We start from the raw sequence: 24,317 nt of genomic DNA on the forward strand, positions 1-24,317 counted from the left end.
GTCTCCAGAGTCCAGACTAGGAATCTATATCCAGGCGAGAAATACCATTACGATCCGTAGCGAACTTTCTATTTCGAGATAATTTCGAGAATTATTAATAGAAATCTACAGTATATAAATAGGACGGCAGATCCTTTGTGGTGCCGTGACCGCGACAGATTCCGGTTGTGGAGCTCTAGTATTGGACTGAAAATAGGACACTGATATTGTACAAAATGTTAAGTGTTTTGGACCAAAAATCATGTAATTCACAGTTAATGATATAATTGTATCCACATTTGCATAGTAGTTTGTCCTGATTTTCAGAAACGTCTGTTAGAGACGAAAGTTAAGGAATTGTTAATCTATACTGAAGAGAACACACAGTATATTCTACCCATAGTAGGTAAGCAAATCTTTAACAAAACGTGCTTGAAAATTAATGACACACAAAAACAGGATTCACATTTTTAATTAGGATGAAAGTCTACTTGCAGTGTCCATAAAGAAGCTATTAAACGTGTACGGTATATCGAAATCAGTTGGGCACAAAAACAGGTTTTTAATCGTAAAATAGGATAAAATATTTACTTGTATTGTCCAAAATATTCCCCTTAAATAAAGAAAGTAGAGAAAGAGACGACAGTGCAATCTGAGATAAACGCATGCCAAACTAAACCAGGCTCAGACCGTACAATAGGATGAGACGTCAACTACCAATATCTGAATAATCTGTTCCTGAAATAGGATCTATAAATTTTAAACTACTTCAATGCAATCAATCGGACATGAAAGTAAAATAGGATGAAAAGTCTACTTGAAGTATCCAAAGAACCTAAGAACCTCCTTGCGTATAAGAGAATCATTTGTCGACATCAAGAGTAACCAGTCATGTGTATTTTGATGCCTGCTTTCACAACCAATGCATTTTACAAACAACAGTTGCAGTATCCAAAAAATATCCCCCTCAAAAAATACAATCAAAACCGGAAGTGTCACTAAAATTCTACTAACAGCACCCAAAGTCAGTGGTGAAATCAACCAAGGAAATCAGCTGATTCAACAAGCCCACACACACAAAAGCGTGAACGAAGTGACGGTATCAGCGTTCGTGTCCATCAAACAATATTTAATTAGGAGGCGGTAGATCGGAAGATCGAACCATTAGGATAATAGCAGGGCTGCGTCTTTGGTCCGACAGTCAATGGTGTATAGCTTTGTGGCGTGGCCCAGATTGGTTCATCATAGAAATGTGATGCATATAACATTACGGTTTAGGTTGACTGAACGTTTACAAGGAAATGTTTATTTAAATTAGACAGCATCACAATATTGAGTTTTTAGACAGAGAATGGGGAGAATAGGAAAACCAGCATAATCGGACTCTGGGAACAGGGGTTTATGTTGCGTAGAAATAGATTTTTCCCATTTTTGACCCTAAAAACACAAAATTTCACAATTTCTCTCCATGCATTCTGTAGAGCTTAAAAAAAGAAAGATTTTTTTATTTTGAAGCGTTGTTGAATGCCCAACGGTTACGGGGATAATTTAAAATATTGTAGATTTAAAATTCCAGCCAGGTAAATGGAAATTCGCTTAGTCTGCAGGTTTGCTGCGGCGATGGTATTCATTCAAACAAAAATGAGTTAAAAGAAAACCTGGAGTTGACTATTGGAGATTTAATTCAGACCACTGATAAGAGCCATAAGATCTCGTAGTCTGTTGAATTACATCTACCAAAGTACTATGTTAAGCGACCTTCAAACAATAATAGGTTTGGCAGTTTACACAAAGTTGATTTAATATCGTTTTCCCGGGGAAAAGGCGTGTTCATTATAATATTCCAAGACTCGAAGACCTTGAGAACAATGGTAGCCTCAAGTCATATCATAGAACTGTAATTTAGTTTACTAAACAGTTCAGAGAAACGTAGTGGCAATCACAAAAATATAGTTAACGAAACGCAGGACAGAATAAATAAATAGCCGGTCTATCATCAGTTTAATGACTTGAGTAGCTGGTATTATGCAAAACAAACAAATTTAGTTATTATAGCAACATTTGAGATGCTGATTAGCCTAAACATTTTGAGTTAGAATTGGATCGTGGTTTGAATTACGGGTCTTTGTAGTTATTATAGCAACATTTGAGTTGCTGATTGAACGTTTTGAGTTCGAATAGGAACGTGGGTTGAATTACGGGTCTTTAAAAAGGAGCATTTTCGAGGTATTATAAGAAATCTTTAGGACTATACCACGAAATATACAGACTAAAATACATTAATGATTTTACAAGACAACGCAATAAAATTGATGAAAACGTAGGGGTTTTACTAGTTTGTTGAGCGTTTACAGTAGTTGAGCGTTTTATTTATTTTACCCTTCTACAATCCATCTTCAAACAAATTGTTGACATTAGGTGGGCTATATTGACCTAATGTACTTTGAATACGACAAAATGTTCAAATGTTCAATGGCTTTGTAAACGCCTCGACAACTTACAAAATTTCAGGTAATCCAAAATAAAGGGGAATCTGCCTTTCGTTAAGTCTGGTGAAATTTATGAACAAAAGTCAGCAAACTATACCACATAAAATATTAATTTCCCATTCAAACACAACCGAAAAAACCAATTCCACTCAACATCCTAGGCAGGATAACCACTCGAAGAGCGAGTTCATTACTGTACCAGGACAACTGCATGCTGCACGCAGATCTGCACTATTGTACACGCACTAATGAATTGCCATTTCTCCAGCTGTTTGTCACACTGTCACTTTCTCCGGACCTTTCGTCCTACAGCTGATTGAGATAACGAGATCGTTTACTTGTGCAAATGTGCGACTTGCAATTACAGCGACACCAATCAGTATTCTAAACTAGCAATTCCCCAAGAAAGCACTTAAAAACCTGAAGTGTGCAAAAAAGAATATTGGACCTATCACTGACCCTTGAGTAACTCCACAACCTACTCACCATTTCCGGTGCAACTCAATAGGAAATTCCAACTAGGTGACGCATCTTTCTTGATAGCGCTCCAGAAACAAGGGAAAGTACAGGAGTTGGCTAAGAGCAAAGAACCTAATGGCACAATGGACCTCTCCTTGAGGTGCCACACCATCACACCATTAACACAGGAGATTCATCAACTCCACAGTAATAGCTCTTAATTCCTCCATTGTCCTTGGGTCCACAGATGTGAGAGCGGCTCCCTTGCTCGTTTTCACCGCTTTTTACTGGTCAATCTAGAGCAACGAGAATGTGAACGGGTCGGTCTAAGTATATTCGTAAATTTTCAAAGGCCTAAGATTTTTATTACTGAGACTATTTCGTAGCAGTCCTTGCATAAAGTTCGCAAGTTTGTTGGTAAGGATTTGGCAGCAGTCCTCTTATGTTTAATCACGTATGCATGTGATGCTATTGTAGAGGATTCCCCTGACCTATTACACTGCTGCTACAGGATCTGCCCGGAGGCTGAAGCTGGACAAGCGACATTCCCTGCAATTATCTCCCGAGGATCTGGGTCGAGGAAATTGTCTGCAGGGAATCTGGACATTTGCAATCTCTGGGTCAACTGTGGCGTTTCATTAGACAAGAAAAACAGAAATCTGATGAATAAATCTCACTTCTTTGACAAAAAACGCAACAACACATTTCATTCATGCGACTCAACCTTTCTGAAACGTGTTTCTAAAATCATTAATGTTCCTTGTGTACTCAAAAATCGTACTAAAACAGTTTTGGCAGACGAAAGATGAAAATCTTGCAGTTTCGCAATACTCTAAGTATTGTTTAATAAAACTCTGTTGAGGACAAGACCAACATACCTGTCACAATTGCAATCGAACAAAAACTGGCGCTTCAATTATTGAATCCCTTCAATACCACAGAGACGATGATGAATTACATTTCTCTCCCATACATCATGTCAGGTCTTATATCTTGCACCGATCACATTGAACGTCTTATTACCGAGATCCAGACTGACGTTGCGACGGGAATGTCGATGGACCTCACACAGAAGAGATCGGCAATCTGCCAGACAGACAATGGTCATGTATTGAACGTGTAGCTCCACAGGGGTTAGCTTCTGGCAACGCTTGATAATGGATATTGTTTTCGGATTTATTTGTTTATACACACCCACTACTGGTTCAACGTCTGCCATGCCATCCTTAACTGTTCGCATATACTTGGTGGTTGTAGAACCTACTGTGCCTTGCGGCGATAGATGAATTCCACCACGAGCTCCAAGACCGCATACATTTCACGCTCGACTTCATGCTAATCGATTGCAGCACTTCCCTCGCCCACGTCTTGTCACTAGTTTATCGTCTATTTGTCACGGGTTTATTCATACGGATCTTCTCAGGCAACAATGTATTGCTCACCAACCTACTAGATGATACATTTCTCAACAACGTTGTGAGTAGAAACAAAGAAGTGAAATAATAAACTCTATACTGTTTTGTTAGGAGGTTGATAGGATAACTTCTGTTTATGAGACAGTTTTTCCTAATAGTGTGAGGCACAACGCTAATATTATTAAAACAATCCTCTTCTAACATCAAATTCGTTAATCTAATCTAATCATTGGTTGAAGAACGAACTGGTCCAGTGTTTAGATTGCGGAATTTCGGTCCCCGGATCAAATTCCGACAAATTATTGCTCCCTCTATAGCATCGACTGTAAACGAGTGGGTCTTTCCTTTCGTTAGTAGCTAACTTTTTATTGTTGTCATACTTAACGTTCTATTCAAATTGTTTGTCATATTTCCAATTTTAAGTGAAGTATTTAGTGATGCTTGGTTAATGATATTTACTCAAAGGGTCGGCCTCAATAGTCCTATTCCACCCAGGTCAGGTACGACACCACCAAGCTCTCAAGTCAAGTTGGGTAGTCTGCCTCAACTTAACCTGAAACTGCCATTAAAAGTGGACACTGTTCAACAAACGAGCTCTAAAAAAATCCATGTAAGAATGCATAAAACAGAAATAAACGCACGTTTGCTTCACTTCAATACTTCTATGACGTGTTGTGCAACTTTTATAGCACTATAGACGATTTCAAGCAACAATACGAATTTCACTTAACAAGAACACTTCTCGGTGCTAGGTTGGTCATGGGGGCGCGATTTGCTCGCTGTAGACGACTTTCTCGATAATTTATAATTGCAACGTGGAAACGCCTCCAGTTACGGTGTTCAGTTCGGGGTCATTTATTACGATCGATTTCCCTATCGACTGCTCGTGGATCGTTCCATTGCACATCATTTCCGTAGTTAGGACCGCTAAAGATGCGGGGAAAACTAAAATATGTTAACCGATTGTTTATTTCGACCCAATATTGTATATCACACGCAAAGACACCGGTTTCATTGAAACGTGCGAAAAATGTCCACATCGTGCTCACACCTACTGATTCGAAAATGTCCTGTTACTTGTCAGTGGTTAGGTTTTCATAGTAATTAGGCCTATACACGTTGTTATTGGTAGTAAACATAGTAGTCTCATCGCACTTGTGCTTAAATATCCTATAATAAGTATATCCCTCGATTGGGTATCTGATGATGATTAGAATGTCAAAACGAAATAAACTAAGATTTTGGCATATTTTAAGTATTCATCGTCTAGTACATGAATAATAGTACCTATCGCCTAAGTGTTATTGTTTTCATTTAATTTTTTAGGAGTCTGCCCCATGCTATTTGTGCGGCCTAGCTTATTTGTAGGGTCTAGTTTCTTATCAAAACACGACTTTTGGTGAATATGAATCGTTTCAAAGTTTAACGTTTTCCGTTCACAAACCTTGAACGAAGATATTGTTTTGAGCTTTCCAACAGAAATAGCATAGGTGATTTAGTCTTACCTTTGACTATTGATACAACTTGACAATAAATCCCTATGTTAAATTAGTCACCAATTTCTTCAATCAAAATAGTCGTAGTTGATATGAGCCACGACAGATTGGTCATTATCATTGTGCTGATCTAAATAACTAACGCACGCATCTGACGAACGCACGAACTTTTTTACCAAATCAATCTAGACACTTCAGTATCCAATAGTCAATGGTCTTACATACCTCGATTAGTCGGCCAAGTCATATAGGGTTAACAAACATCAGCCTATGATTCATTGTTTGACCAGGGCGTGGCTGTGATATAGATCAGGTATCGCCTGTCTGAGGCAACATAAGCGGTTCGATAACTGATAAATGTATCGATCATGATATCTGACAGACGGAGATATCGAATACTTGGTCTGTTGCCATTATAGCTACAACTACAACATCTCACCGTGGCATTTAGTCTAGAGTCTCGGTATTATAATATTTCATGTGAGGACGGATGTAGAGGAAATATGGACTCTGTTAGTACAGTACTGAGAAACGACAGTATCTTCTGTATAGTTTGAATCTGAATCTAACTATCCTTGATCTTGATCGTTGTTGCTTGAATTGGTCCTGATTTAAAATCCACCGGATCACTTGTCGGTAACAAACCTACACAACTAAAAGTCTTCTTTGTCGTTCCAAAAGTTCATGTTCACGAGTTAAAAAACGTTTTAGTGGAGTCCTCATCTTAAAATAGTGACGGTATAACCTTAAGAAAATGTTGACATCTGCGAAAACTGTTTGAGCTTTCTTCATAGTCAGTTGTTCATACACTACAGTTAACGCTTCCTCATGATTAAACTGACACAATCATGGTCTTCGAGGTAATTCGTAACGCACCATCACAGAGTGTGCGTTAATCTAAAATTATATTTTCTCCCTACATTGTTGAATCTATTTGAAATTGTATGGAAAATTTTATGGATTACTGCCTTTTATTTTGGCTTAAGTTAGTGCATAATTTCTATCATAAAACTAGTACAAACGTCATCTGAGAATGGGCGGTCTGTTATCAAAGATAATATGGCCTACATATGCTGTAGGCAATCTATAAACTACGTGTTTTACACTAAGTTACAATTATTAGCTATTGGGTATTAATTTGCTTTAATTTCTGAAAATATCGAGGAAATGCAGTGTGCGTTAAATTAAATAAAAGCACGTGTATCTAAAAACATTGCTGGATGAAAGTCCGTTTTTACCACCATACGATTTGTTGAGAAACTTTATGCACCATCTATTCTAACAATAGTTTGACAAACTATCAAAATAATAAATCCTTAAAGCATATTTAATAGTTGTCAACGCTCACATAAACACGATTTTTAATAATCCAGACCAGAACGTCCTTACTCTGGAGGCCGTTCTTATCTGAGTTACAAAATCGGTTTTGCCGCGGAGAAAAAACGCTATGAAGCCCCGAAGAATGAAGACTCGCCATAACTCGCGGAGAAAAAAAGAAGAATGTTGACGACCCGGAGAGACCAAGAGCTGTATCTGACAGTGTAGGCCAAAGTGATAACTCTTATCGAGTGACTCAACAAATGCTTAACAAATCGTCGAGATTGGAGTCTGGAGTTGGATGATCTAACCGGGAAATAATTCATGATCGGAATGATACGGTCGATTGTTGATTGTCCGACTGTAAACTACAGATTCAATTATCAGTTTGAATATTGATAAAGCCTTCATAAACCATGTAGATTTTGACAAAGAATTGTTAATCTGTCAGTGTAGGCCAAAACAAATTCGAGACATACAAAAAATGATCAATAAAAAATCGTGATCAACATTTTCTATTTAACTATATGATCGAAACCGGTAGCCATTTGCAACGATACTTCCAACTCGTAATTAAATAATCACTTCGAATTTAATTATGTGTTTGAATGTTGATAACAGACGTGACAAAACATTTTGACCCTACGTGGTATATTTTTGTAGCCTACAATCTATGTTGAGATGCAAAGGGAAGGAATCGCTGTGAATAAAAGGTTTTTTGAGTCAAAAGGTTTCCTCACCCAAAAACGGGGTTTTTAACGATAAAATTCTAAGAAGATAACAACTTAACTGGAATATCGTGGTATTAGTTTTTAGAGTTAAGTCGTGTCATAGCGCCACTAATTAATTGTGCTGACTTTTAGACTTCGTTCAGCAATGTGTCTAGTTGAATAAATTGCTACAGTTTATCCATGTAGATGAGATGTCTAAACTATATGATAATAGTACCTCAAGCCGTTGAAAATTACAAACGATGTTTTAGAAGTACTGTACAATAGCAAATTCTAGCCAAAAACGAGGAAAGGGTATACATTTCTTAAAAAAAAAAAAAAAAAAAAAAAAAAAAAAAAAAAAAAAAAAAACACACAGACATATCGTTGTCCAAATAACGAAAATTTATCATTAAAATTTTTATCAGTCACTTAACCTTCCCGCGGTCTCGTACTACCACAGCCTCATTCCGAAATGGAGGGAAAAGCGAACTCACACAACACGCAATACATGTACTTTACACACTGTGACAGCAGAACAACTTCTGTATCAGCTGATCTGAGGTACAACCTACGATAATTGACGTGTAGGAGGCGTCCATAGCCAACTACGAGGTTTATATGGGATCTGTCCCATTCTGCTGACATACAACAGCTAGTCACAGCCATAGTTGGAACATACACAGAGTAGCCCGTATATGCTACAAGAGATAAACCTTCGATACTGTCTCAACATTCGTCATTTAACGAGTTAAGTGTATCTCATTGCTGTTGAAAACGTCATCAATATTTGATAAGAAATAGTTTTCCGACGATGGCTCCTACGATGGTTATCCACTATGGGGGGTTTACGTCGAAGTAGTTTTGGAGATTATTGGTAGTTGGAATATTTGCTCTAAATAATTGTGTTTCCGGTATACACAGTTTGCAAATTTAAAAAACTTTCTAGACTCATTCCATGATATATACGTATCTAAAACTCGGTTTGAATGCAAAAATGTGTACCTATTCCTAAAAAGCAACGAAATTCGAGGTTGTCAAACTAATTTCCGATAACAAATATGTTTCGCACGTAAATTGTGTAATTATAAGCTATGCACATTTACAAGTGCAACAAATCGCAGAATATTTAACACGTAGTTTCGGGCGATTAATAAACATATGGTCATAATAAAGGCAAAAGGTTCGGTTTGATGCAGCTTTGACACAGGGTTGGGTATGGACAGGGAACTTCCTTGTTCATCCCTTAAAATCCTCTAATTCAATTCATGCCTCGGCGTCTGGATTGTTAAGGATGCCTAATGCTAGAGACATGTGTAAAATCACGCTCTGGACAATACATATTCACAATTCAGTCTCCTTCCTATGATAAAATAACACATTACCAACGTATGTTAGCGTTGTAGCTAACTTATATAGTGGTGGATACGCAACAAATAACTGCACAATCATCTACTTGAGAAATCTTACTGAAAATTTGGTCCTTCGTTTGCGATTTTTATAAGAAATCTTTGGCAAGAAGTTTACCAGAGGTGTACATGTTATTTTCATTTTCAATTGAGGCCAGTTGATAAAGAAACAGTGTTCGATTCCAATTTAAGTCTCCGAATGAGTGCGCTATTATAAAAAAAAACTGTTTCTTCCACTAACCCCAACGCTCTTAAAACCCTAAATGGTTGATTGTGAAACTTATTAACAACTCTAGAATATTCTACATCCTCATCAACCATCATACTTTTATCCATGAGAGGAAATAGGATTACACATTATGATGATCCTTAAACTGAGTCCTCTCACGACGTTAATTTCAATCGAAAAGGCAGCGCAAATCATATTCCTGACTATAACATGATTAAATAAGTACATTCCAATGTATTTTAACCTTGAAAACATCAATACTGTACAAAATAAATACGATCGGTACTATTTATAAAGGTGACTAAACGCACATAACCTCAAACTTGAGGTGACGCACAGCTGTTTGCTCTACAACAGATGTTGACACTGGTGCCAACCTCACCGCTGAGTCAGCTGTTTACACGGGTGTTGCGTTACGTGGCGTTACGCGGAATGGCTTTTCAAAGTCATTCATTTATATTGGCATCACCTTCGTATGTAACTTACGGTCACCTCGCTTCACACTACAATAATCTCCGTTTCATGAAGTCACTCAAAGAGACGAGAAAATATTTATACTTTTAACAATACACTTTTGTTTCTAGATTATCATTACGCGATGGAAATAAATTTGTAGTGAATTTAGATATTGCAGTAGGTATTGTTTTATTGAAAATAGACGAACAAAGTTAATGTACCTTTGCTTGCATGTTATCTTCATGCCATGCACAAATATGATTAATATGAGCAACACCCGTAGCGAAATTGTATACACTTAGATTACGATAAGCCAACTCGTGGCACACTGAGATATGATAAGCATTGCTTCAAGCAACACACATTTTATATACGTTTCTACTGCACACTGTTAACAGTTTAGCAATATAGCCTTGATAACACAGTATCCAAGTTTAGTTTCGCAAATTATTGGAATTTAGGTTTATTTAGGAGGATATACTTCCAAAATGGAACAACGTTTACACTTTGAGCTTGAGAATTGAAATGCTGTACATTTATCATTGGTAATACGAATGCAAGCCGATAGGGGACTGTAGAAAAAAACTATAATCGCTAGGGGTCATAAAAGAATCAGATTTTCTGTTGAGTATCGTGGGACAAATAGCGGCAGTATCTCTAGCTCAATTTATGAACCCAATACAAAAAGTTAATAAACTGGGCTTTCTGTCTTGTCCTTTGCATCATTTTCACACAAATCAGTCCCTCGGTTAAAATATTAAAAATTCAATATAATTGGCAACTAATAGCATAAGAGCAATCATAAACGAGAGCACTGCATTTTAACAATAGCTTCAAAAAGCCTAGTCCTTAAATTCAGTGCTCTCGTCGCAGTGAAAAGCAAGGAAAAGTTTCTTTGGCAAAACTGGTGGATGTTTTTAGGAGGAGGAAATGTGTACTGATGACCTCGACTCAAGCAGATTTCCCACCTAAAGCCAAAAATGTCTACTCAAACCCTGAAACCTAAAGCCAAAAATGTCTACTCAAACCCTGAAACCTGTAAAGCTGCAGGAAAACTGAAATTTAAAATCACACCCTGTAGGTACCTGTCGTACAGAACGCAACATGTTCCATATACGCCAGTCCCGGTCGTGTCACAGTAACAACCGTTACAACATCGGCCAGTGATATGATCAGCTCCAAATAGATAACGATCTATCTGAATACATTATGTTGTGTGTGGCACAGTCTGCCCTTTGCATAGGGGAACGTTGAGTTTGAAAATGACAGAACTGGTCATAAATGGGTTTACAGACACATGTAAAATGACAATGAGTAATCGGTAGGACCTCGATAACACGACTCTCATGTGAATTAAATAAGACTTGTTATCAAGGTTGCCTTCTTTAAGAGGGTTGCAATTCTGGGTAGGGGTCAAATAAATTCAAGAGGATTTGAAAACAACACTTGTTATCAAGAGTGACTTGTTTTCCAGGTTCAAATGTACGATTGCAATACATTACTATGTATTACTTTATTGTTTGTGGTAAAATTTTTCACATAACACACTCTATGTGTTATTACTCAGGTTTTAGAGAAGAAATATGCAAGTACACTAAATATCTGCATTTTCGGATTCAGCTTCTCTACTACCTACTATACTAAACGTTTCGTAGCTGTCAAGTCAAGTGTTAAGGTGGGTTGCGAGCCATTGGGAAACGGCATAATTACATAGCAAAAGAAATTTGGTAATTGGCAGGATTTGAACCCGGGATTTCAGAACAAAAATCATATGCTCCAACCAATGAATTATACGACGCCAGAGGAAGATTACATCTTGCAGAAGATAAGCGTGAGAAGATAACAGTGATTGATAAATGAATGAGATTACACCTTCGTTACTGGCTACGATCAGCTGATTCTTCAACCAGAACCATTTTTAAACCCGAACAAGGACATTCGTGCCCAAAATAAATATTACTGTGCCAACGCACAGATAAGTAGTATCTACCTTACCCTTTCTTTTAATAATTCCCGATAATACATGAATATCTGAATCTACCATCTAAGAACAGATGTGCAAACTTCTCATGACATTATTAATTCAAACGTGTTTACAAGTCAGCGACAGCTGCTTATCTAGACAACGATACAATTGATTGAGTAATTGCCGCTGGAGATAAGACCGATGATAAATGGCCAGACGGGAGATTGGCCGGTCATAACTGGAGATGCGGAGATGGGAGATACAGGCTGGAGATGTCAGGTGTCCGCGGTCCGCGATATGTTGGATGTTGGATCTGATAACGCTGTACAGGGACAGTCTTGAGTCTAGTGGTTTTATTTCCTTGCCAAATGTCAAAGTGTTGTTAAGATTCACCTTGTCTTTGAGTTTGCTTTAGATTCAACTGAGATTAACCATCGGAAAATTGTACAATTAAGTGTTTTTGCATCCAGCCTGATGCAGGGTGGCCTTTCGGTCGCTGTGGAACACTGGCTTAAAGATGGCCGTGTACATGCGCTTATCGAAAGTTTTTTTGAATAAGTAATTTATTATATTTGGACTCTAATATGTACTGTACTATGTAAGTGTTTTTACTGAAAATTGGATACTGTAATAGTGTATTAGGAATATTGTAGCAGCCTGCAGTGCAAGAGTGATCTGGCGATTCTTTAAATTATTATCAGTACAGTGTCGGATCTGAACCGATAAGATTTTGTTAATTAGGTCCCTAATTTCCACTAGAATTTAGGTTACCTCCCGCTATCTCCGCGTCCCACCAGCTCCGTGTACCGCTACCTCCGAATTTCAAAGTGACCCCTATAATCCTCGGTTAATTCCTGCGTTAAGACTTTCCGTCCAAACCTAACCTAACCTAACTTAACCTAACCTAACCTAACCTAACCCACGGGTTAAATTTTCAATAAATCTTCCATCCACGGGGCTTCGCAGCCGTGGATGCAATGACAGCTAACAACGCTAGCAGTGACGGGATTATAAGGGTCACTCAAGAATTCGGAGGTGGCGGGACAGATTTGGGTTCGGAGGTGGCGGAACGCGGAGATAGTGGGAGCACACGAGAATTTAATATCATCATAATACATTAGCAGTTAATTATGTTATACAATGGACATAAAATAATGTTGCGAATACAGTTGTAAATTGTTACTTAAAATCGTATTACAGTATTAATTTTTAACTAATTAAGGAGCTAACTTTTGAAACCAATTTAAAATAGACTCGAATCGAAAATCATCACTGTAGTAAAAAAAACCAATGGAAAATATTAAAATTTGTTCATGCGTTTTGTAACATCTTTTAGTTCACTTGCCCTTTTAAATTGAGGTTTACTTTGTAGTCTAGTTAAACTGGATGATTACGTCGGGTCTCAAGTCTTGTTACTTTCTGCTAAACCGTTCTAATCACTGCCGACATTTTCCGGGTAAACAGTCGTGATTTGGCGCGAAGCTCGACCGGTTTCCGCGCCAAAACGGCTCGTTTAACGACGCTCTTTCGTCCAAAAATGGCTTAATTCGCTTGTAATTGCGACGTGACTCTTGTACCTGTTTTGAAATCTCTTATTTTGGATGTAAACGCTTGAAATGCGTTGTGTCTTAAGCCTTAAGTCATGGATACAGATATCAAAGTATATTCTGACCGTCTAGAAGAAGCTTAGAGACGCCGTTATGATATCGTTTTGTCTCAGGCCGATCTATCTAAATCGGATGTCTGAATTTTAATACACTATTTTAAACAGCTATGCACATTTGGGTGCGTATTTCCCATGGTAATATTGGGTTAGTCTTTTAACTCATTCAAATGCATCCGAGTTTGTATCTTTGATGAACATTTACTAAATCAGACCATATCTTACTCGTATATCAAATCTTTTACGAGTCATTGTACCTTTATGCATAAATTTTAAACTCCAAAAGAATAATTATTGATATCTAGAGGCTCCTTAAGACAAGAAAGAACAAAAGTCTTAGTCTAGGATTTAGGTCGTGAGAAGACTATAAGGCTTTTAATATACCTGATGATATTCTAACCCTGACAACCAACTCAAGAGTAAAGAACTGTCTCCAGACAGGAACCCCAATCAATTGTCCACCTACACTCAACATAATATAATAGTTCCCCTAGTAAACCCCTGACCTCTGGCATATTTGCATGTGTCGTCTGCTGCGGCGGCGCCTGTGGTCAGTGACCGTTGTGTCCGCGCATTCCGCGGGAAATTAATACTAGCGCGGACAAGGCTTGTATTATGGCGGGAGAGACAGACAGGCGAGAGTAACTAGAGCTTGGCGGCTGTTTACAAGTACTGTGTGTGGCTCATACATTCACTTGCACTGAGCGACTGAGTTGTCGACGGCCAGTTTATGTAAGCAAATTGTGGACGTCGATATAACTTTATACGGCTAAGGATCGTATTGTGAAGAGGTGGAGGTGGAAGAAGGGGTAGAAATTAAAATTGAAGTGGAAGTAGAGGTACAGGTGAAGGTGGAAATTTTAAAGGAGGATAGACTCGAGGTAAATATAAAGGAGTGGTAGAGGTTAAGGTAAAGGTGGAGGAGGGGCTGGAGTTGAATATAGAGGTAAATATGAAGGAGGGGCTGGAGATAAGGTAAATATGGAGGGATGAAGATATAGGTGGAAGGTTTAGGTAAATATGGAGGGTTGAAGATATAGGTGGAGGGTTTAGGTAAATATGGAGGGTTGAAGATATGGGTGGAAGGTTGAGGTAAATATGGAGGGTTGAAGATATAGGTGGAGGGTTTAGGTAAATATGGAGGGTTGAAGATATAGGTGGAAGGTTGAGGTAAATATGGAGGGTGAATATAGAGGTGGAGGGTTTAGGTAAATATGGAGGGTGAATATAGAGGTGGAGGGTTTAGGTAAATATGGAGGGTTGAAGATATAGGTGGAGGGTTTAGGTAAATATGGAGGGTTGAAGATATAGGTGGAGGGTTTAGGTAAATATGGAGGGTTGAAGATATAGGTGGAAGGTTGAGGTAAATATGGAGGGTGAATATAGAGGTGGAGGGTTTAGGTAAATATGGAGGGTTGAAGATATAGGTGGAGGGTTTAGGTAAATATGGAGGGTTGAAGATATAGGTGGAGGGTTTAGGTAAATATGGAGGGTTGAAGATATGGGTGGAAGGTTGAGGTAAATATGGAGGGTGAATATAGAGGTGGAGGGTTTAGGTAAATATGGAGGGTTGAAGATATGGGTGGAGGGTTTAGGTAAATATGGAGGGTTGAAGATATAGGTGGAAGGTTTAGGTAAATATGGAGGGTTGAAGATATAGGTGGAGGGTTTAGGTAAATATGGAGGGTTGAAGATATGGGTGGAAGGTTGAGGTAAATATGGAGGGTGAATATAGAGGTGGAGGTTGAGGTAAAGATGTAGGAGGGGCTGGAGTTAATATGGAGATGGAGGTGGTTATAAGAGATAATGATGGAGGTGAAGATGGAAGTTTGAAGATATAAATGGATGTAGAGGTAGAGATGGAGGTGAAGGTGGAGGTTACAAGATAGTGTAAAGATAGAGGTAAAAATATAAATAAAAACCGATTTAAAGAGAGATTGAGATAAAGGTAATTATCACCTCCACCGCCTCACTATGGACGCACCCGATACTGGTACAGTACCCCTACCTATATTTGTTTCCTTCATCAATCGATATCAATTTTAAATTCTCATCCGGCTAAAGACACAATCAACTAGACTATTTTGTTAATGACTAGTTTCTCCATGTTTTGTGCAATACGTAATTATCTTTAGTCGATGATAATAGCAGTTTCCCATCATGACAAATCCTAATTTAAGGTTCATACAACATATCATACCACGATTAATTTTTATGATCTACTGTAAATAAAACGAAATTATTCGAGTCCAAATCTAGACTTTCTAATAAACCCGAAAGCCAATTTATAAGAGTAGCGTTGACAAACTCTGATATTACAAGACATTATCGGTCGCGTGGCCGCTGTAGGTAACTTATCATCTTTTACTTTGGTAAATTGAACCGCCAAAGGGTGGACCTAACACGAAGGAACAACTAATAACAGGACAATCTTGCTGTATTGTACCACCCTGCTTTTGCACAGATTATTCGACCATAGAAGTCTAAGGGTTGATATTTTGGCAGCTAGGTCGAAAATCGACTCTGAATGGGATTGAACCGGCAAACCTTTTGGGCAAGCACTAAAACCTTTGAGCAATCCTGAAACTACCCAACCTCCGGTGCAGTTGCCCAAAACCATCATGACACACTACAAAAGATTTTATTTGCATTTATTCGCTGATTCAAATAACACAAATACACCAAAGACAAGACAATCCACAAATCTCAATGATGATCCAACGTTTGAGAAATCCAATCAAGAGCCTCCAGTAAATTTGCGTTTGAACAGTTTTTCACCAGTTCATCAGTTGAACAAGATTTCTACATGACGCCATCTCCAAAAGTAGAGTTTGACGCGTTTCCCCTATTAGCCCGACCCGCCAATGTTCCAATGTAATATATTCCCCGGGTTAAAGTCGAGGTCCGGCGTGACATCATCAGGTGAATATCTCGAGTTAGCATTGCAGATCCTACGGCCCTGAGGATGTGAGTTGGACAGTTGGACACCCGGTTACAGCCACAGGGTCAATTCCTAAGCGAAGACTTGAATACAGAGTGTCCACAGAAAATTTTTCATGACTTCCCATGACCATTTACCATTGATTTCTATGACTCACGAACTTTACTAGAAAATTATAATATAACATACACATACAAATAATACTGCCTAGATAAGTTATTTCACAGAAAATAATGAAATATGTATTGACATATAACAATCTAGTAGCCTACAAAAGGTACAACATTGAGCTAAATGCAAACTAATACAACGGTAATAAATTTAATTGTTTGAACATTTGTGAAAAATCCTACAATAGTCGGGGTTACGACCGACTAGAGCATTGAATTATCCCCTCAAATCCATACATGGTTGGGGATTTCCATAACTTTTTGCCTATTTGAATGACTTTCATGACCAGAATCTTTTTCCATGACTATTTGTGTTTTCCAAAATGTGGACACCCTGGAATATAGAAGTTGAAAATGACTGGTCTGACCAGTGACCTAACTAAAATAAATCTTTCTACTTTAACCATTGAAAAAAATGCGTCATACGGTCTTAAACGATTGAAATTTGTTTTCTTGCCTATGTTATAATTAAACTCTACACTCCGAATTTTGATCTATTGATTATCCCTGTCGCAGAAAACCTTCATACTAAGAGAATTTGCAGAAATTACATTTTTTGTTATCCAATTTGGTTCATCAATTAAACTTTAAACATTTTAGATAATTAAATGCGTTTAGGGCTTAAAATATCGATAACAAATAGCAGCAAAGTAATCATACAACTTGCAGTTTCGAACTAAATATGCTGCATTAAACGCGTGAACAAGTGATAAAATTTTGGTATGAAATTTAAAACTCCTATTTGAGTTCAGGGTTGCCATCCGTCCCGATTCTGTCGGGACAGTCCCGACTTCGGTCCCTCATACCCGTTTAATATGTCTATGTCAATCCGGGGAGGGGGCGTCCTGATTTTCCCTAAGGTGGTAACCTTAACTACAACACTACAACAATATAAGCATGCCGACCTAATTCCGCTTGCATACTAAAGTCGTTCTAACTTTGCAAACGTTGGGACCAACGGAGAAAAGTGTCGTTTTTAGGCATCTAAACATTGCTAAACACCTTTGGGATTTCTAAACACATTGAAATCAGCAAGTAGCGACCTTACAACCTCATATCAAAACATCGTTGAAAGCTAGTCTTCAATCAGATCTTGTAACAATGCTACCAATATTACGCACTCAAACTCTCTGACAAGACTATTATTCGTCACCGTGTCACTCTCGTTAGGACTGTTCTACTTCTTCGTTCTCACCAACATTCGGTTCAGTTTCCTTTGCGAGTCCAGACAAAACACGTCCGCTCGGCCTTGCCTTATACAGGTCGGATGCAAGAGGTTATCTCGACTCTTGATCGATTATTATTCTCAATTTGGAGGTTAAATGTTGGTCGTTAATTTGTTAAGCCTTTTGAGTTTGTCTTGCGAAATGAATATTCGAAGTTGGGATGTTTAGAACGTATGGTTTAGCCTTCCAAGTTTACATGAAGGTTGCTCGTCACTACTGTTTCTGGGCGAACTGTGAAAAGATAGACAAGGGATTGAACAAAATATCTCAAAGGTTAAAAGAGTCCCGAAGAAATATTGGCATCTACTCGTCTCTTAAGCAGGACAGCTGAGCAAACATTTTAAAGGTTAAAAATGTTAAAGGAGTTCCCGAAGAAATATTGGCCATCTACTCGTGTGTAAAGCTGGAAAGCTAAGTGATTACCCTACTCGCCTAAGCAATCGGAATGACAAAAGATTCCTGAAGAAATGTGGTAGGGAACTTATTTGTGAACCTTTTCATAAATGATCCAGGCTTATTAAATAGCTTATCTCTTTTTATTTAGCGATCTCATTACATTCTACTCTCAACTAGCATTCCTAATCAACCAAAATACTACCGGTATACTTCTAGACAGTCGTACACCAGTTTTAGTGAAGTGCATATAAATACACACATGTAAATGTGTGTACCACACACATGTGTGTAGGTGTGGGTACATAATGCTGTTTGGTTCAAAAGTCCCGACAACTGTGTTTTATACAGGTGTCCCGACAAAGATTTGTAACCGGGGATGTGTGTGTGCCACATGTGTGTGTGGTACATGTAAATAGTTTCGAAAGACATTATCAAGATCAACTCATCTTTTAAACATTAATTAGCTTTAAATGGTGGGAAAAAATAGATTTTATCTGAATGCAAGATATTATTAATTCTAAAGACCGTTAAACGTTACGACATACATATCTAAAAGTTCTAGATGTAGCGACTTTTAAGCGCGTACACAAATTACAAACTAGACAAAATGGACTATAATTTTCAGGACACCAGTAGTTAACCAATTCATGATAACACGTTTGGTACGAATCTGGTTCCTCCATCGGTAAATTCCATATTTCAAATTTCTACCGACCGACTACCACCATCGCCATATTGTCTTGATATTCACAATCTTATGTTCCTTGCAGATCATTTCTGAAATCTAAATTTAATTATTTACAAAATCTAATCAGTATAAATTTTGCTAGATCGCTTCGAGATTAATTTTTTACCGTCGCTTTGGTTGCATCCAACGATGTATAAATTTAATTCCTACAGTACTACGCTGTATACCGTTGGTTGCATAACAGTCACAGCGTTATACATGGGTACTTATGATGGAATAAATTAAAGCATAACAATGATAAAATAGAAAACACGAAATACTGTGTATGATAAGCTATATTTTAGCCATACAAATAATTCACAGAAGAGCTAAATAAAATTACATTTCAAAGTCTACACTTAACAGCCTTATTTTAACAAAATAAAGCACTCCCATGTTTATATGGGCTATAAACTTTCAATACCGTCAAGTAGAAGTTTTAAATCATTAATTTCGATACCATAGCAGCCAGTCGAAAGGTTAAATCCTTAATGGGAAGTCACATATCGATAAGTATCCCAACTAAGAAAATTTATATCGTTGATACATCCATGCTAATCTTTGAATTTCGAAATTAAACACTCAAAATTCCAAGAATTTCCTCTATAGGTCAAAGATCGCCGCTGTCTTTATCACACCTTTTACGTTAAGACTAATTATTGCGATGAGTTCTCTGATTATTCGGTTGTTGAGGTCGACACAACCGGTTAACTGATAACCGACGCGTCAAGAACCTTGTACAACTGTCACTGTGGTTGCTGTCAAAACTACAGTGCTGTCAACAGTAGACAGTACACACTGTGTTGTAGAACTGTCACTCTCTAATTGACATCGGTCGAGGTGAACATTTCAAACTAATAATCAAGCGGAAATTGGAAGTATCTTTCATCTGGCAAAAGACGGCCTACTCCTGCCTACGAATTTGACAGCTTTTATACTAAAACCAAGTATGTGTGGACAACATTTCGAAATTGTTACTTTTGAATACAGTATCCTCTCTGTCTACCGAGCTGAGACGGTGGTCACAGAGATTAGAAAACTCTTCCTTAAAATTTTGAATATTTTTGAGTTCGTGTCATCACAAGTTAAAGTTTAAATAGTCCTGGAAATAATCTGGCCGTCTAAAGAGGTGAACTCAAAATATACGGTTATAAAATATTAAAAAAAATAACGGGTAAAAATGCCTCATGGTAATTAATTAACTTATGCAATGCAAGATATATCGATATTTTACTGAACTGTGTTTTAGATACCGGTACTGTATTTAAATTTTTTAAGGTACTCTGCACCCTCGCTATTGCGACTTTATTTTGCTAAAATATTTTTTAAAGTTTGTTTTAAATTCACGAAGAAGGTAATTTACAAAAAATTGAAATTATGATCATTAGAACCTATTGTTGTAGACGTAACTAAACAAACGCCAAAACTTACACGTACAAAACTCAAATACTCAGTACAGGAACAATTAACTACTCAGATAACACAACTAATCCGTCATAATTGTTCTCAACTTCAATGTCACTTTGAAGATTCCGTTGACACAGGGATAAACTTGTAAACAAAGCAGATAAAAGGACAATGACACTAACGACATTAGTGGCCAAGCTCTAGTTTGGGCATTTTATCTGTTTACCGTTCTTTCGTTACCTATTGTTTTCAAGTTTGTTGGCTCTTTGTAGCGATAAACGGAGAATCCATAGTTTACGCCAAGTAGATGTAGCCTACGGTATTGTATTAAGCCAAGCAAATCACGTAAATATTTTTGTCAAGTTTATATTTTTTTGAATAGGCCAACTAATCATTAAGTTACTCCCCCCCCCCCAAATTTAAGTTATTAGGAAATAATATAGCTTATAGCGTATTTGCTTTCATTGAATGTTTATTCTAAAATAATAGCATAAGAGATTTTGAATTAATTTGTATAATTATTTAGTTACCTACTAATTCTTCCTTGTTACAGGGATTGAATATGTATGTTTACATGGCCACGTAGTTCATACCATTTATACCCTATTGTACACAATTTATATTTATAATTAGACTGTCGCTTGATGGATCATATTTTCTAATGCTATGCCAGGGTGAAAAATCTACAATATCAGCTACTTTTTAAAACAAAAGCTAGAATCCTTTTAAAACGTTATGAATTATATTCCCCCTTTAAAACACTAAAAATACAATTGCAACACTGAATATGAAACAGTAAGTGAATGAAAATAATTAGAGTGAATCATACAAAGTAGTCTACAAGTCCAACTAGCTTTACGGAATATGCTTTACTTTGCCAAAAATACGAGTAGTGCTAAAAATTAAACCATTTCTCAAATATCTGTATAATACATTTTACTAGACCATATATGTTTAAGTGGTTATAGTGCTCCCATCAGTCAAAAGTTTGTCAGAAAAAATTCAAAATCATTTTGCTGGTTTGAAAACTGGACCCAGCTTTTCTAATCAATGAAACAATGCATTTGAAATTTAATTCATTAGCCAATCAACAAAATTGTCCGCGGAAAACATTCCAGCATGTGGCCTGTAGGTTAAAGAGTCTACTGGGCAGTAACTTCTGTTACCCCCAAGGTAGCTAACAACCAACATTAACCATCCGCGGTATGGTAAACAGTTGTATTAAGGCTACATGCTAATAAGTGCCGAGTGCCTCAACTTGTTTGTTTACTTACTGCAACTACCAACATTCCGACTGCACTTGTGCACTTGGCTTTAGCTACACAGTTGCATAGCTTGAAATAAAGCAATATGAAGAGGTTATGAATATTATGAAAGTGTGTTGTAGTTTAAATATTAACGTAGATGGTAAGTAAATCGATAAAGTAACTATCTTGAGTTGGAGTTGCATACAATGAACAAGCAGTGATTGCAAATATCCTTATCTTGAACTTAGAATATCAGCTGATGTCATTAGCTTACAACAGCTGTTTACCACTTAACCTCAAATAAGTTCAGAAGTACATTGAGCAATTCAGATGATTTAATAGGAAAGTTACTTTAACTTGAACCAATATTAATGTGTTCACTTTTAAAATACAGACCTAGGCTACAATATCGTCAGCTTAAGCCTACCTATTGAATTACTTCATGGCAAGTGTAATAAATGAGATTGATATTTAAATTCGGTTGGTGACAGTTATTGCCAACAAGACACTAAACAAATAAGCTCCTTAAACACGTATTATAACACGTTATAGCATGGGTTTTTGTGTTTTTGAAAGTACAATTTAGGAATGAGTAACAAATGTATGGCAAAAACCCATCAAGATCTGATTAATTGCCATCTTTTGCTTTGTATAGCAACTCAAGAATCAAGGTTTTTTTAACTAACGACATTAGGTACCTTGGTACCTAATATTACCAGAGGTAAAAGGGCCAATCCTAACAATAAACACCAAAATGTTCTTTAACAGTAACTAACTAGTCAAACCACAAACAAGACAACGCATAGCAATTTGTTAGTCCAAAGAATATACAAACAATAAAATCAAAACTGCACAGCAAAACTTATAACGAACACGTTGCCTTTATTTTTTTCATATGTGTTCAATTTGTGTTCCATGAAGTCAATTGGCCTCAATTTTTCATTAATGTGTGTCGTAAGCACATGTAAAATTGTTGCTCTTACGCCAAATGAATTATCTTGCTCTCTAGCGAGAATATTTGTTACATCCATTTGATTCTATCACTATCAGTATGCTGCCTATTTAGTTAGGTACCGTACCGTACCTATTCTTTAGAAGTTCTATTAATTTTATTTTTCAACAGTTACCGTAATTTCCAGCAATTCAAATTATCGCTCGTCTACAGATGATCCACTAAACAATTTGTTGAAGGAAAACTCTCTCAAATTAAAATAATAATAAACCAGACAGAAATATTTGTATGGTAATGATACCGGTAGGCCTAATTATGACTGCAGTAACATTAATTACTAATTGTTGGATTAAAAATCGGGTCTCGGTTGGCTGGTTCAGTTATTTGTTAGTTCACAAAAAAATAAACACCAGTCTATAGTAATGTTTTAAAGGCTAAGCTAACTAACTAAAATAAGCTTAAGTTCAACACACTTGGTTTAATATAGATAAAAACCCAACTTGAGTTGATTTTATCTTTTCTCTGAGTGGAAGGCCAAACAATTTTTGTAGTTGGCCCAAAGGGAAGAATATTTACCATATAAACACTTGCTTCAGTCAAACTTTACCAATATGTAACCTTAAAAAGTAAAAATTTACTAGACCAAACTACAATTTTATTTTTTGCTTTGCAAAGTGTGTTGAACTTAAAGGTTTAACGATCAGCCGCTTCTAGCCACGATGAGCACACATTGCACACACCGAGCTTAGAGAGTGGTCAACCGTACCTATAGAGTCGATAAACATGTCCCACAAACCTTTGAACTTGCTCAGGTTTTCCTCGTAGCCCTGTTTCGATTTGTCAAACGTTGATCCATCGTTTAGTGCTTCTTGTGGATCGAAACCGAGTCGATCTTTGTAATATGCTTGTGTTGACATTGCGGTAGTCATTTGGGATCACTCGCGGTAAACCTATCTCAACAAGAAAAATTGGTAGTGAACGGAATCGAATTTTCACTTTTGGCACTGTGTTAAAAACCAATGGGCGGATATTAAAGACCTGGTCAGCACTTGATCCACAAACCGCACATAACTTAACTTAATCCAAAATAATGAAGCTATGAAAGGGTGTTAGTTGTACTATTGTTTAACTTAGCTTCGAATCCTAAAAAGCAGGTAAACCTTTTTTTATTGCTTATTTATTTTGAACACAAATTCAATAAGCTGAATTCTTAGGACTTGTCTTTTCCACAGCCAGAAAATGTTAGCACTGAAAACTGCACTGAATCACTGATGAGGTGGAATTTGTTTTCAAATTGCGCCTTACTCGCACTCACTGACAACTTAACAGGACAGAATCCCAGCAGACACTAAGACCAAATGAATAGGCAAGCCAATTGAGGAAGACCTTGTACCCCCACCCATATTCTCCAGCCAGGTTTGAGATGATAAAAAACCATTGGGGCGACCTATAAGACCCTGGATTCTGACCAAAAGGGGGGTTTGTGGGCGTCTGGGGGAAAATTGTCAATTCTTTCTGACTGTAGGTTGAACTGGTTCTGTATCAAGTAGGTGTATCCACCTCTCTGCTTAGGCTATATCAAGCCTACCTTAGTCAAACCACACACACAACTGCATCCTACTAAACCTGTTCCCAACCATAAATGGTGAACCTGTCTGACAAT

The 24,317-nt window shown here is 37.3% G+C and overlaps 1 protein-coding gene across 1 annotated transcript in view; it reads right to left on the reverse strand.

Annotated features, from left to right (window-relative positions):
• The window catches only part of LOC128995403 (dystonin-like), a 204,773-nt gene extending 180,789 nt beyond the window's left edge, over positions 1-23,984 (reverse strand). The window contains exon 1 of the mRNA XM_054420412.1: positions 23,421-23,984. Within this exon, the coding sequence (XP_054276387.1) occupies positions 23,421-23,583 (163 nt within the window). The 5' untranslated portion in view covers positions 23,584-23,984. The remainder of the gene's footprint in view (positions 1-23,420) is intronic.
• Between the last annotated feature and the right edge of the window lie 333 nt (positions 23,985-24,317).

This window comes from Macrosteles quadrilineatus, unplaced genomic scaffold (genome assembly GCF_028750875.1).
Source record: "Macrosteles quadrilineatus isolate MER2022 unplaced genomic scaffold, UCM_ALF_1.0 Scaffold_5__1_contigs__length_97177068, whole genome shotgun sequence".
Classification (NCBI taxonomy): domain Eukaryota; kingdom Metazoa; phylum Arthropoda; class Insecta; order Hemiptera; family Cicadellidae; genus Macrosteles; species Macrosteles quadrilineatus.